The sequence below is a fragment of the Equus caballus genome, chromosome 1, assembly GCF_041296265.1.
Source record: "Equus caballus isolate H_3958 breed thoroughbred chromosome 1, TB-T2T, whole genome shotgun sequence".
Lineage (NCBI taxonomy): Eukaryota > Metazoa > Chordata > Mammalia > Perissodactyla > Equidae > Equus > Equus caballus.
The window spans coordinates 133,863,344-133,880,108 of NC_091684.1; the positions used below are offsets into that span (position 1 = coordinate 133,863,344).

General features: G+C 35.4%; 1 protein-coding gene across 4 annotated transcripts in view; it reads right to left on the bottom strand.

Annotated features, from left to right (window-relative positions):
• The window catches only part of LOC100063282 (E3 ubiquitin-protein ligase ARIH1), a 188,252-nt gene that overhangs the window by 94,683 nt on the left and 76,804 nt on the right, over positions 1-16,765 (bottom strand). For all 4 annotated transcript variants that reach the window (XR_011425444.1, XM_070233818.1, XM_070233823.1 and 1 more), the window contains 4 exons: positions 14,715-14,807; positions 14,160-14,215; positions 3,576-3,642; positions 1,838-1,944 (listed from right to left, as the gene is read on the bottom strand). Coding sequence is in view for 3 of the 4 variants with exons in the window: in XM_070233818.1 (XP_070089919.1) it covers positions 1,838-1,944; positions 3,576-3,642; positions 14,160-14,215; positions 14,715-14,807 (323 nt within the window). In the remaining variant the exon portion in view is untranslated. The remainder of the gene's footprint in view (positions 1-1,837; positions 1,945-3,575; positions 3,643-14,159; positions 14,216-14,714; positions 14,808-16,765) is intronic.

A 16,765-nucleotide genomic window follows, 5' to 3' on the forward strand; every position in this document is an offset into this window, starting at 1 on the left:
TAAATATTCTCTAAGAATATATTAACTGCTAACGCCTTTCTGTTTCCCAGGCACCTGGTATATACAACATTTGTTTAAAAAGTATAAATTAAGAAAACACACAAATGCTTATGAAAATATAACCATGGGATGGCTGATTAATTAGCTAATCAAGTCAGGATAATGGTTACTTCTAGAAGAGAAGATGGGGAATGGGATGAAGACGGGAACCAAGAGGCTTCAAATGTCTCTGTCATGTTTTATTTCTTAATAAGAACAAACAAAATCCTGATTTTGATTAAGCTGGGTTGTAGCTACGTAAATATTCATTGCTGTTATTCTCTATACTTTAGTTTGTATTCAAAATAGTTCATACAAAAAGTATATTTGAAAGTTGGTATGGAATCAGACTCCAGCCCCTGTCTACAGGGTAAACTGAAACAATACATATTTAACTTTCACCAAAATAGTATGTATTTTACACATATTTAATCTCTGAGTTTATCTGCTCTTTTGGGAAATATCTAGTATTAATGATGTGTAAGTCTAATTCTACCTGTTCGGAGAAAAAAAGAATGGTACGGAATACCAATAAAATATCTATTTGCTAGCTCAAGGGCCCCTTCACTTGACTGGCCGGCCTCTTATTCCTAAGACATCCACAAAGGAATGGAAGACCATTTTAACGTTCTAATATATAATCCTGGAAATTCCTGTTAAGGCAAATCTAGAATTCAAAGTCTGCTACAGAACTCCAGAACCCAGGTTTACCAAGAAAGCTGGGACCAGAGAAGCCAGAAAAAAACCCTTAGTTAAAAAGCACACCTAATCAACCACGTTTTATCTTTCCAAATTTATTTGCACATTTTCCTTCTAGGAGTAAGACAAAACTTTCAGAGCAAAGGAAATTTTTTTTAAGTGAATTTTTTTTTTTTAAGATTGGCACCTGAGCTAACAACTGTTGCCAATCTTTTTTTTTTCCTTCTCCCCAAAGTCCCCCAGCACATAGTTGTATATTCTAGTTGTGAGAGTGCCTCTGGTTATATGCTATGTGGGACGCTACCTCAGCATGGCCTGATGAGCAGTGCCATGTCTGCACCCAGGATCCAAACCGGTGAAAGCCTGGGCCACCGAAGCAGAGTGTGCGAACTTAACCACTTGGCCACAGGGCCAGCCCTGGGAAATTTTTAAAAAAATGTTAACTGTGTATATTATTTCCTAAGAGATAACTTGAAAACAGAGCAAGAGCCAACAAAGGAACCAAACATAATTTGACAAATTAAGCAGTTAATCAGAAATGAGAGAACTAAATTCTTCTTGTCTCATATCTGTAAGGTTGCTCCCATATAAATTCTAGTGGAGCACAAAAGAAAAAGTGACTATAGCTGCACTTTTCTTCTCATAAGAAAATATATCCAAAAGTTAGAGCAACAAGGAAAGAGGAAAAATTATTTAAGAAGCAACATTTTAATCTAATTCTTCTTTAAAAGAAATATACACTATTTTTGGGGGCCGGCCCTGTGGCCGAGTGGTTAAGTTCATGCGCTCTGCTTCAGTGGCCCAGGGTTTCACCAGTTCAAATCCTGGGCGTGGACACAACACCACTCATCAAGCCATGCTGAGGCAGCATCCCACGTGCCACAACAAGAAGGAACCATAACTAAAAATACACAACTATGTACTGGGGGGGCTTTGGGGAGAAAAAGGAAAAATAAAATCTTTGAAAAAGAAATATATGCTATTTTAAATCAATATCACCCATCTCCCCACCTGAGGTAAAAATTTTTTCTACTATTTTACTACTAAGAATAAAGAAAAGCTATGAACATTATTCTAATTTAGGAAATCACTTGCTTACCAAAACTGGCGCCCACACTTGCAGCGAACAGGTTTAGCATCAGGATATTGGACTTTAACAACATGGTGGCAATCGGGGGCAGGACACCACTTTAACAGTCGATTGCACTGAAACACAAGTTAAAAAAAATAAAAAATAACAGCAAATTAAGTCATGATGCAAGATTTCCTAGCATACCAAGCAGTTACTTACAGTGCTTCCCTAGATCAAGGGGCAAAGGGCAGGTGGTGATACAAGCACATAAAAACCTGCCACCAATACTTATAGAAATGCTTTTGGATGTACCGTTTTTTCAAGATTATAGATCCCTTGAAGACTTGGTTTCACAGACTATATGAACCACCTCTTGTTCTGGCTTCAAAATCCCACCGAGAAACTTCAAAATAATTACCCATTATGTGATCACTAATAATCATCAATTTATTTATGGTTTATTTTAAGTCAATTTTCAAAGATACAAGAAAATAAGATATGTTCCTAACTCAGGGAAAGTGTTTACATGCTCCAGAATAGTTTGAAACAAGCTAAAGGATATACATGTAATTTCTCCCTTTGATCACAAAAACCTCTGCTAAGAACAAAAACAAGCTCCTAAATCACAGTAAAGATTGCATTTTAGATTCTTCAAAACCTTTGAAGAAGTTCAAAATAACTTTCAAAGTATTTTTATGATGGAACAAAACATGGCTCAAGTAATACTCTGCACCAGAATTCAAGTTTATTGACCATTTCAAAAAATATGCTATTCCTGAAACATACTGTTTTCCAAAAGATCCGATCTTCAGTTTCATCTCTAATAAAAATAAAAATTACTTTCTAGAACTAAAATGCCATGTTAACCTGATGCTCTTACACAGGGTCTGGCAAACTTCTGCAAAGAGCCAGAGAGTAAAGATTTTTGGCTTAGTGGGCCATAATAGCCTCTCTAGCAGCTACTCAACTCTGCCACTGTTGCACAAAAGCACTCATAGAACAAATGGGCATGTTCAAATAAATCTTTATTTACAAAAACAGGCACGCCATAGTTTGCTGACCTCTGTTCTGATGAAAGAGAGACATTTGATAAAAACAAATAACCCTGGGGGCTGGACCTGTGGCCGAGTGGTTAAGTTCGTGCGCTCCGCTTTGGCGGCTAGGGTTTCACCGGTTCGAATCCTTGGCGCAGACATGGCACCACTCGTCAGGCCACGCTGAGGCAGCATCCCACATGCCACAACTAGAAAGACCCACAACTGAAAATACGCAACTATGTACTGGGAGGATTTGGGGAGAAAAAGCAGAAAAAATAAATATAAATAAAAATAAAAATGATCAGCCTAAAAATTTTTAAAAATTTTAAAAAATAACTACAGCATCCTTCATTAACAAAGTTTATTGGTAATGGAAGCTAAAACAAGCAGAGATATAGCAAAGTTAGAGCACCAAACAATTAAACAGGACATCATTAATAATCAGCTACAACTCTCTCTAGGGAAAAGAGGAATAAAGGAAGAATTCTGTAAAAATAATTTTATCAAAGTTCAAGATCTATAAAAAGACATCTACTTATTGGTTTGTCACATTCCTTTGAGAATAAAGGTGTTTTGGTATGTTTCATAAATAAAGTCCATAACCCAAACGTTATGGCAAAGGTGTTTGTTACTGTCTAGAGTATTTTACATAAGAAAAACTAGTATTTCTATTGATAAACAGAATTCCTTCTATTAAAAGAAGAAAACTTAAGAGAAATATCACTTACCTCTACAAAGCTATTTGTTATTAAATGCTGATACTTTAATTTAACTTTTGAATCTGTGATCAGCCGCCTGAAAGCAATAATAAAAATTATTAGGAAGTTTTCAGCCAAGTGTATTTTCCACATTTATGCACTAAAATTTCAATGCTATAGCTATAAAAACTGCTCTAAATTGAAAATACTAAAATGCACATAGACTATCAACAAACGCAACTGTAGTAATCAAAACAATTTTAAAGTTTCTCTAGTTTTATTTTGTTAAATGTTTTCCTCCATGTTTCTTATACTCTAAATATTCTATTTTTACCCAGTTTGTATTACAGTCTAATGACTTACCAACTATTACCAAGTGTAGGCCCCTTTCAGAGTCTATGACTCTGATATTTTGCCTTAAGATAGCAATTCTCAGCCACCTTTCCTTAGACTCCCTCCCAAAAATCAGTGTGTGAAACAAGAGATATTTACAGGAATGTTAGGAAATGGATCCAGGTTTTGCTATATATAATTTTGAAGGGCTTCTTCCTCTGAGACCTCTTAGTAATTTACCAGAAATGCTTACTGATTGTAATCTGGCTTCCCTTGTCCACCTAGAATACTCTATAATTCAAAATAATTCCTAGAACTCACCACAGGAGCCCCTGAAAGTGAAAAATCCTGCGGCTTAAGTTTCATTAGTTTATTGGTATACACTCCTGTGAGTGTGTTATAAGAAAAGAGTGTTAAAGCATAAAAAGAGTAACCACTGACAAAGTCAGTAAGAACTATATCAAACAAGCACATAGGCCAACCTCATTAAAATCTTTTAAGTGAACAAGAAAGTTTTGTACAATCTGGCCTCATCTAATTTTTGAGCTTCTAATCGCACTGCTCTCCTTCCACAAGACCCTATCCTGTCCTGTGCCACTTTCAGTGTACTCCTGTCACACCTGTATTCTTTCTTCAGAGACTTTTGAATAGGGCTACCTCCCTTGGAAAGGAAAGAGAAGAATATCATGGTGGGTCCCTGAGGTGGGACAGCCTAGGTTTAAATACTGGATTCACAAGTTACTAGCTACGAACTGAGGGTAAGTTCTTTGACCTCTTCATTTTTCATCTTACTAAATCTGTACAATGGACAGCAGGAATAGAGTTATGAGACTAAAACAGTGCCTGGCAAATAGTAAGAACTCAATAAATACTAGATGCTACTACTATTAGTATTATTATTACTTTACTTCACTCAGCTAAAATACACTGTTACTCAAGGAGGCCTTTTCTGACTACTCCCCCACACCAATCTAGATGTAGACCCCCTCTCAGTTCTCATGGCACCTTATACACCCCTCCTTTATGTAATGTGTCATAATTTTAATTAGACAGATATCTATATAATCATTTGTTTAGTATCTGCCTTCCTGCTCCCCTATCCACAACAATAAGCTCCATGAAAGGATCCCTTGTAGAAAGTGTTCAATAAAAATTTTTTGAATGAGTAAACCTCCACATGTCACAGATGCTGAAACTGAGGTTTAAAAACAATTCGTGTATCTGGCAATTCCTCAAAATTTAAACACAGAACTACCATGTGATCCAGCAATTCCACTCCTGGGTATATATACCCAAGAGAATTAAAAACAGTTGTTCAATAAAAAACTTGCAAACCAATGTTCAAACAATAACACAAATGTTTCCATAAAAAGTGGAAATAACCCACATGTCCAAGAACTGATGGAGAAACAAAATATGGAATATCCATATAATGGTATATTATTTAGCTATAAAGAGGAATGAAGTACTGATACATGCTACAACATGAACGAACCTTAAAAACATTAAGTGAAAGAAGCCAGACACAAAAAAATCACATATTGTATGACTCCGTTTAAATGAAATGTACAGAATAGGCAAATGTATATAGACAGAAAACAGGTAAGTAGTTGTCAGGGTCTAGGGGGAGGAGGGAATGGGGAGTGACTGCTTAATGCATATGGGATTTCTGTTAGAGGTGATGAAAATGTTCTGGAATTAGATAATGGTGATGGTTGCACATCATTATCAATATAGTAAAAGTCACTGAATTGTATACTCTAAGATGCCCTGATTCCCAAAAACACCTTACTTCTATTATTGATAAAGCTCATCTGATGTAACAACCTAATGATTTCTTATAGCTGACTCTAACCTAAGCATAAGGTTAGCCATAGTTATTAGGCCTTAATTATTAGGCTATAGTTTGTCTGGTCATAAGGAAGAAAAAGAAAGTGATCTCCCATCCTTGAGAATAAGCACTCTCAAGAAGGCAAGTGTCCTCCTGGCTATTAATAAGCTAATTCTCTCGATAAAGACCTCCTGTCATCACTTGTGTTGAAAATAGTTATTATATCAACTCTTACAGTGGAAGGCAGCTCTTTATGAAGGTAAACAAAAATACTTCAACTGAAAGCCTATTATAAATTCTGAGCACAGTGTCAGATACATTTAATCCTTGAGTTTGGGGATAATTCTCCATTTTTACAAATGAGATAACCGGAGAGCTGTGATTTGAAACCAGATGACTTTAAACACAAGGATTTTTTTTTAGTATGCCAAGTACTAATCCATGCCTTAAACTTATGTAGTATCTTGAGTAAAACAACAATATTATGCTTCAAATTAGGACTGATAAAATATTTTTCTTTAAAAAGGTTTTTTTCCCTGACATACCAATTACAGACAAGTACAAAGAAGGAAACAAAAATCACCTGTAACTTTATCACTCAAGAGGAATATCCATTGAATATTTTTATGAATCTGGACCTTTTCCTCTTTTTCTGTAAATGTATGATATACAATTTTAAACAGAGAACTTACTACATATAATTTTATATCTAGTTTTTTTCACTAACATTATTATAGGTATTTTCCAATGCATTAAAATAATTCACAAAACTTTTTTAACGGCTGCATCATATTCCATCTTCCCCTACTGTTGGGCATTTAAGTTGTAGGGTTATGACAAGGTGATTAATATCTTTATAATAAATCTTTGCTCAAATTTCTAATCATTAAAAATAAATATAATATTTAATTACTGTCTGAATTCATTCCATCACAATCAAAGGTCCAAATGATCTTGCAGCCATCTCTGGCTCATCTCTTCCTCTTAGAGCACATATCTAACTGACTCTACCTTGAAAATACATCCAAAATCCAACCATTTCTCATAACTCCTCTGCTACCCTCCTGGATTGAAGGACCATCATCTCTCACCTGGATTATTGTTACAGTCTCTGAATCTCTCTGCTCCTACTGATGGTCTCTCTTTTCAACACCAGCAGTCAAAGCAACGCTCTCTGACCATGTCACTCCACTGCTCAAAATCCTCTCATGGCTCTATCTTAGAATAAAAGCCAAAGACCTTATAATGGCCTCTAAGGCCCTACACAATCAGCTTCATGCACCCCTCCTACATCCTTCTCTGCCTCCCTTCAATCTTGTAAGTTTACATTTATAGTTCAAAAACATTTTTCAAAGTTTAAATTAATAATAATTCTCAGTAATTTACTCCTTGTCTACAAACTTTCCCTTATTAACTAAAACTTGACAAATCATTTCACTTTGCATTTCAATGAGATTAGGAAATTATTTCAGTACAAACTTGAGTTCCAATCCCTTAAGCATGTATTTTAAAACAAATAATGTTCTGTAGCTTTTGTGCTAAATTTCCTACCTGGAATACTAAAGTAGTGCTTTTCTGTTTGATTGGGCAGAAATGACAGGGGGTATTCAATTTATTCCATCTCGACACATACAACCCTAAAGTCACATGTTATCAAAGGATTCTCCATAAACTCTCCGTGGAGTGCCTTAAAAATAAATACAACCTGGGGGTAATCAGAGAATTCTTATGTAGCAATAATCACAAATAGGAAAAAATGATGAATTAGAGACCATTAAAATGAAAACTTCTGTTCATGAAAAATCACTGACAGAGAAAAGGGAAGCCCCACATTGGGGAACATAGTTGTAATACATTTATCTACCAAAAGACTTATCAGAACATTTAAACAATTCTCACAAAGTAATTAACAAACAGACAAGGTAACAAAATTTTAAGAATGGACGAGTGACTTGAATGGGCACTTCATAAAAAGGGATATCCAAATGGCTAATAGAAAGGTGTTTGACATCATTACCTACCAGGACACTGCAAATTAAAACCATGAGATATCCTTATATGCCCACCAGAAAAGCTAAAATTTAAAAAGTCTAGCAATGTAAGTGTGGGCAAGGACTAGAGCAGTTGCACATAACTAGGAGGAGTGCAGGTACAACTACTTTGGAAAACCATTTGGCAGTATCTAGTAAAGCTAAAAATCTCACTCCTGAGTATATACCCAAAAGAAATCAGCACATGTCCGCCAAAAAAACACACATATAGGAATATTGTTTGTAGCTTTTTCACAGTAGATAACACCAAACAAGCCAAAAAATTCCAAATGTCTATTATCAGGAGAATGAAATACTATATAGCAATAACAAAAAACCACAACCAAATAAACCTAAAAACATACAAATGTATTTAACAACATATACATATCTCAAAGACATTATGTTAACTGAAGCAGATACATATTTTTTAAAGTTAAAGTGTACTTTACACACTTTACTGAATATATTTTAGCTTAATAAAAAAGTAAAATAAAAATCAAAACATTGCAAATTGAGCCTGTTATAAATAAATAAGAATGACATTTTTGCACTGTAAAAGATGAGATGCTCTACTGTACTGTAACTAATACACATATTAAAGTTTAGTTTGTCTTCTGCCTCAGATGGTACAAACCATGACCTCACTTAAGGGTCTAGGCAGCTTCACAACCCCACTTGTGATTTTTGAGATACTGATAAAATGTAAAAAATAATCATCTGACTTGGATGTTTGGAATATTCTTCTTGGAAGAGCACAGACTTAGAGGACTACGTTTACTTCTCTCTGGATTCATTCAACTAGCCGGTTTTATGTAATATTTATATCATTATAATATTATAAAAGTACTGGTTTACAATTTTGTGAATAAATCTATTGAAAAAACATGAAAGAATCTGTTCCAGAACAGAAAATAACTATAAAGTTGACAATATAAAGTAATTAATATAAATTACAAGTAGAAGAGATAAAGGTAAAGAACAGCGTAGAGTCTCCAGTTTCCCCACCTTACACACTAAGGACTTAAGATACACTGCTTAAAGTTGACAGAACAGGAAATAACTATTAAAAATAGCATTTAAAGTTATATTATCTAATTTAAAACAATCTATTTTTAAAAAGAACATTTCTGCCTTTTTCAGACAAATGGGGACTTAGCCAATAGAAGTATGCATTATCTATAGAAAGGTCCTAAGATTCATTTTTTAAAAATTTTATGTATCAGTTAAAGCTTTTAAAAAGCACTTGGCATAACTTGCTAGAAGTGAGTGGCAATGAGTTCCTGTCATCATCTCTACTTATCTGTTTCAAAAACCCCTATATATGAAAAAGTATGAAAAATCATACTAATTTTTAGATACATCTCATAGAATGCTGAATTAGAACATCACAATTCCAGGTGTGTGCTAACACTATCAATAAGTCAAGATGAGACTAAAAAGACTTAATAGATACAAGTTTCCCTTTATCATCCTAAGATTACTACAGAGGCTATATATAGTAAAAGAATTTAGGCCCTAAACAACTACAGAAAAAAACTAATCAACTGCAAGGATGAACAGAAACAGATGAACATTTATTTGGTCTCAAGTGATAAATAATTTAGAGAAATAATTTTCATTAATCTCATAAAAGCATGAAGGACAAATCTTGGGACAAAGAAAAATCTCAAAGTATACTGTTACCTTCCTGACTTTGCAAGTGTAACTATATGAGACCACTGTGTAGGGAAGCCCCACTTAGCCAAACAGCCTTGATGGTTTTCATAGCATAAATCAATCTCTGAAGTTTGCAATGATGACATATGCTTATGGAAGCAAGGGAGAAAAATGTATTTCCAGTTACTTATTCAAGGATACATGCCTACTATATATCTGTTGCTAAGAAATAAAGAGTTGAATCCATTGAATCACTACTCTTAACAATTTAAGAGTCTAAGGAAGCACCAAAAGATCAGTGAATAAATACTTTCAGTGTAGTGTTTCCAAGGGTAGAGCCACACATCCTGAACGGAAATAAGCAAAGGATTCACTCAACATAAATAGGATACCTGGGGTCATACAGCTTATAGCCTAAGAAGAATACAGACAAAAATAGAAGCAATTACAAAAGCGTATGGTAACAGAAATATGGGAGAGCTAAGAAGCACATAGGGTGTCTGCCCAAATCAAAACGAAAATCTAAACTGAGGCCTGAAGAATGACTAAGAGGATGAGAACTGAAGAGAAAAACAGGAAGAGTATTTCATGTCAGAAAGTCAGGAGACGGCAGAGAAAAAAGTAAACAAAATCAAACCAAATCAAATACAAATAAAATGTATAGTACTTTTAAGAAACGAAGTTCTATGTGGCCACAATAGAGAATGCGAGAAGAGGTAAGGCAAAAGATGAAGCTGCAGAGGTAAGCAATACAGGACAGTGAAAGTCATTTGTGAAGAACAACTGGAAGTTCTGGGTATAAGGGAATCACTTAGAAGCCAATTGCAGATTCCCAGCTAAGAGAAGATGATGGCCTGGATCAGGTTAATGGCAGTAGGAACAGAGAAAAATAGATGGATTTCAGGGTAATTAGGATGTGGAATTGACAGAATTTGGTCAGGATGACTCTGGGAAATGCAGGAGAAAAATCAATTAGGGATATCATCAAGGTTTCTAATTTAGGCAAGTCTTTAAGACCTAGTGGTAACATTCTTTGATACTGAGAAGCAAGAAGAATGAGTGGGTTTGGTGGTGGTAGAGGTGGTAGGAGGCTTGGACAAGATAAAGCCTGAGGAATATACATATGAAGATGCCTGACACGTAGTGGGATATATCGGTCCCAAGCTCAAAAGAAAGTTCATCTGGAGATATAAATTTGGAAATTTCCAATGTATGCCTAAGGTGAGAGTATAGAGTGAGAAAAAATAGTAGGCTGGATAGAACCCCGAGGAGCAGTGTTTCAGAAAGAGGCAGAAAAAGATGATTTTGCAAAGTCAATTAGAGTAGATGTGGAGCAGGCCCAGAATGGTGGCCTTGGGAGTAGGGGGTTGTGGTGAAGGGGATTTTACTGGAAATGAAAGGGTATGGCAGTGGTTCTCAAACTTAAGTGTACACGAGTACCACACTAGGAGAGTATATTGTTCAGATTGCTGGGCCCCATTCTCAGAGTTTCTGATGCAGTAAGTCTAGAGTTGGGCCTGAGAATATGCATTCTTAAGTTCCTAGTTGATGCTGGTTGGAGAACCAAAATTTGAGAACTTTAGGGCTAGGGTACAGAATAGACTATATGTAGGAGCACTGAAATCATCCTGGATGACAGTAAGCCTTGGGAGAAAAAAAAAGTGAGGGAGATGTCAGCACTACAAATAATTAAGTGGGAGTGACCAAGAAGTCAAACAGACAAAACACAAAGGACTGTGAAATAGCAGGATAACAAACTTCAAAGGATCTATGGATTTTAAACTGAAGTAGACAAACAGTCTGATTACAGCATTTGGGACTGAGGGAGACAATTACTTTACCCCCTGACCATAAGGTATATAGGGGAAAAAAGCTAGCTTCAACTTGAGAGGGTTATAGGGGAATATGTCTTCAGGAAAGAATTGGGTTTGTTTCAATTCAACACCCAAATGAGTTTCATTAGAATTACAACAAGAAATCATTTTTTAATCTACCAAATTGGAAATTAAAAAAATGATAGTAACATAATTGGGAAGGATTCAGTTTCTTTTCATGCTAAGAAAAAAGAATTTTAAGTACATTTCAGTTACTGGACCTTAGGATTAGACATTTAAAAAACATGTTCTATCATTTAATTAACTAACCTTTTAAATTCCAAAAGAAGGGAATTATTTATTTAAAAGAAAGAAAACAGAAGATATATACCAATAGTACACAACCATACAAGGTGAAAAATAGAAATCCCTCTTCCTATTCCTCGACCCCCCAACTGACAACACTATTAAAATTCTCTTACGAATATTCTCAGTTTTCTGTGCATGTACCAGGATGCATATCCAAAAAGCTCAAGAAATCCCAAAGAAGATAAACACACAGAGAGCCACATCTGGATATACCATAGTCAAACTGACCTTAAGCCAAAGACACAGCAAATCATGAAAGCCACAAGTAGTGGACAATGATAATTAATAGCTGCCTTATCAGAAACAACGGAGACAAGACAGCAGCAGAATGACATATTTAAAGTGAAGAGATTATTACATGAAAGGCCAAAGAGCAAAAAAATCTGCAGAAATTGCCAAACTACATTACAAAAAGGTTGCAACAGTTTATACTCCGTATTGTACTATATTCTCACACTCATTAGATATTACCAAATTCTTTAATCCTTACCAATCTGAAATGCAAAAACTTTTTTAAAAAGTTGCAGTATCTAATTTTGATTTACATTTATTCAACTAGACATAGCTAATGTTCATGACCATTTAAAATTTCTTTCACTGTGAACTGCCTGTTCATGTCCTTTCCATAGAACTATCTCCTTTTTAGTGATTTATAAGAGCCCTAATATTAGCCGTATTTGTTTTATGTGTCAGAAATATTTTTCCATTTCCCCTCCAAATAAAATTTCATAAAACAACAGCCTTCTAACTACAACCCACTGCTCAAACTATCCTCTCTATCCACTATCAAACTATCCACTCTAAACTATCCTCCACCATACCACCAAAGTTGTATTTCTAAAATGCAAATCTTATTATCACAGTATTAACAACCTTCTTTGATGAAACTCATTATAAACTATCAAACTCTTTTCAGACTCATCTCTAATCTGCTACTCTGTGCTCTAGCCACCACAAAATACTTAATAGAGAAGTTCATGACCTATGTAAAAAAATACTGGCATCCTTTCTTCAACCAATATGACTCCCTCCACTCCCCCAACCGAGGTTTTTACCCCTTTTATCTTACTCCCTAAGTAAAGTCTCCCTAAACTCTTCAGGTGGAATAATTTGCTTCTTTCTAACTGTAATTTTGTACATACCTTTACATATAAAACAAACTCTGCATTTTAGTTATTTATTATTATGAACATCTCGGGGGAAGGAAATGTATCTTAATTTTTTTGTTCTCCTGTGCTTATGTGCTAATAATAATAATAAGACTCGCAGTAAATGTTTGTGGAATGGATAAAAAGATACAGCAGCCTATACTGATGAAACGTACTGACGAATCTGTATTGATGAAATTGATATATTGATGAAAGAATACACAGAATCAGAAAGTATCAGGGGACAGGATAAAGACAACTGCAAGGATGGTGGTACTTCAAGATGACACATGGCTTATTTTTGCTAGCTTAAAACAATAATTGAAGATTTACTGAAAGAAGGAAACAGTATTAACACAGAGCTGACAACAGTAAATATGTTTTAGTAAACTAAAATAGGTTGATGTTAATAAAGTGGAATCAGTGAGCTTTATAAACCGTGCTGGTTAAAGTCAATTTATAGCTTTATTAGGTTAAGAATTTTGCTCATTAACGCCATGGCTTTACTTTTGTTACCCTCAAATCCCAGTGCTTAAACACAGACATACCTTTCTATATAGGCAATTATCCAGGACTAATTATACAATTTGTTTGAGGATCGTTCAGGCCCTCAATCTGTTTATCCTCCTAGACTGAAGTCAATTAGGTAGCCTGAGGTTATAAAAATAGCACTGGCTCAAGAATTAAGCAACTCGGACTTCATCCCAGGTTCAGGAACCAGCTATGTTTGTTTCTTCAAGTTTCTTTCGCACTTCAAAAGAGAACTTTTCACAAAACGAGTAGTTAGCCAACAATCCACAGCTACAACGCCTCTGGGATTTGTAGCAGAGTTCCAGCTGAAGCCACATTCCCCTTGGGTAGCTCCCAGTGAGTGACAGAGCATGGTAAGGGTACCAGGGCCTGGTCATTTCTGTTCATTGAGGCATTCCTCTATGGGCAATCTATGCAATGAAGTTCCCCACAGGGCTGCCAGAGACTCTCACAGCTGTATCATAGTCTGAGTCTCTTCCTACTGAATTCTCCTCCCTTCTTTCTGTCCTTTAACAGGCATCAGACCTGCATCAAGGTCTGTCCACTCCTGTTCCTCCTCCTCTTTATCCTACACAGAGGCTATCCTGCAATGAATCTCCCTCCTTTTTTACCCTATCTTGGCATCTGCTTCCCAGAGGACCTTAACTGACACACGGACATATCCTATTCTCCAATTCCAAGGTTTACTGAAATGTAGCTATCAGGTATTGCCAAGTTTACTAGAATAGTGACCGAGCATTTAACCAAGTTACAAACAGGCTTTTGCACTATAAAGGAATGTAGATTAGAAAGTCTCTTTAGACTAAAAATTTCACCTCCTTTAAGGTGCTCAGTGAAAATTAATTTGGTTTAACCAACTAACCAATATTCAACATGCGGAATCTATCAAAAATACTTACATAACTGTGTTGTCATCCACTAAGATATCACAACCATGAGCAGGGCACGAAATAGTCTGAAAAAGATTGAAATTTAAACTACGTCTTCAATCAACAAATATTTACTGAATGCTTACCATTGCCAGGCACTTTGCTAGGTTCTGAGGATACCTTAACATTCACAAGATCTTAACCATTCCTTTTCTGTTAAAAAAAAATGTATGTGCACGAATGTGTTTATCACCATAAGCTAATTAGAACTGCTGACCTGCATATTTGGTTTTTCAATCTAAAACTTGAAAGGCAAAAGCAAGAGATGACAGAATTGCCCAACAAGTTTAGTCTGATTTTACAAATATTAATGCCCACTGAGAAAACATTACCTAGACTGGATCTTTAACTGGAATGCCACACTGTAAATACAATAAAAAGACTCAATTATCTTTTAGTTGCTTTAATCTAGAAAACAGTTCCCCATGCAATTCATAATGCAGAATGCTTCACCTATAGTTATGCAACTGTCTAAACACCAGAGGAAATTAAATAGCAACAAAAAAAATAAACAGGCAGCTTTACCTGTCCCATGCCTTCCTCCATTATTTTGGTAGTTAAATATTCACTCCAGCACTGCATACAAAATTTATGTCCACATTCAAGGCCAGTGAAATACTGTAACAAAAATAACACATGGACTTTTAAAAGATATTATCAAACAAATCACTATACATAGTGACACAATAAGGTTCTATGACGTCACATTTTTCGTACTGGCTATAATGTCCAACTTGACAAGACTAGTTGGGCCTCTAAAATGAAGTTCTAAGTAATTAAATCTAGAAATATAAATACAATGAACACAAAACATCTAATTAATGAGAAATGCATCCATGCTAGATACCTACAATTTTTAGGAAAGGCAGACAAGAAGAAGCTTGTATTAAATATAAGAATATGTCATGTACCAATAAGCATATGAAAAGATGAATATCCTTAGCCATCAGGAAAATGTAAATCAAACCCACAATGAGACACTACTTCACACCCACTAGGATAGCTATAATCCTATAAAAATACAGATAATAACAAGTGTTGGCAAGGATGTGGAGAAATTAGAACCCTTATGCACTGCTAGTGGGAATGTAAAATGGTGCCAGAATTTGGAAAACACTCTGGCAGTCCACTCATAGGTATATACCCCAAAGAAATGAAAACATATGTCCACACAAAAACTTGTACACAAATGTTCATAGCAGCATTATCCATACTAGCCCAAAAGTGGAAACAACCCAAATGTCTGTCAGCTGATGAATGAATAAACAAAATGTGGAATACTCATATAATGGAATATTATTTAGCCTTAAAGAGGAATAAAATATTGATACGTACTACAACATGGATAAACCTTGGAAATGGTATGCTAAGTGAAAGAAGCCAGTCACAAAAGAACACAGACTGTTTGATTCCATTTATATGAAAGGTCCAGAATAGGCAAATTCATAGAGAAAGAAAGTAGATTAGTGGTTCCCTAGGGCTGGAGGGCTTGGGGAGAAATGGGAAGTGACTGAAAAGGATATGGGGTTTCTTTTCGCAGTTATGAAAATGTTCTCAAAGTAACTGTGGTAAGGACTGCACAACTCTGTGACTATACTAAAAACCACTTTAAACAGGTGAATTGTATGGTATGTGAATTGTATCTCACTAAAGCTATTATAAAAAAATATATCACACAAATATAGGACTTCATAGCGCTGCATGGAACACAGCTAACCTAGAAAATAAATAAAATACTATTGAAACCAAAAGACTTACTCAGCTAAGAATAATATAACATTTTGGTCTAATCTTCTATTACTTATATGATTTGAAATAATATTAATTTGAGGAATGGTTAAATGAAGTATTCTATATTCTATAATGGGATATTAACAAGTACTTCAAATAACATTAGAGAGTCTAGACTAGGATTATATTTCAAAAAGACAAATAATGGGCACCAGCCCGGTGGTGCAGTGGTTAAGTTTGCATGTTCCGCTTCGGCGGCCCAGGGTTCACTGGTCTGGATCCTGGCTGTGGACCTACACACTGCTTGTCAAGCCATGCTGTGGCAGGCGTCCCACATATAAAGTAGAGGAAGATGGGCATGGAGGTTAGCTCAGGGCCAGTCTTCCTCAGCAAAAAAGAGGAGGATTGGCAGCAGATGTTAGCTCAGGGCTCATCTTCCTCAAAAAAAAAAAAAAAAGACAAACAATGGTTGACACATTTTAGTTTAAGAATATTTTACAATATTTACCACTTTATTATTTTAAGTGAATAAGTAATAGAGGCTCATGGTTAAAAACAACTATTTAACAGTATGAGATTATGCTGAAAAAATAAGGCTCCCTCATCCTCATTCTTGTCCTATACTTCTCTACCCAGAAGTAATCATTATTTTCCAACATCTTACATATTCTTCCAGAGATGTTCTAATGTACACAGGTGTACGCACACACACAGTAGGAGTACCAGATACTCTCTTCTGCATCTTGGATTTCTTTACTATTATTATTTAACCAATTTCTGATGTGGTTTTACATTGGTACACATGGGTCCACCTCTTTTTACAGTCTGTATGAAGGTACCACAAT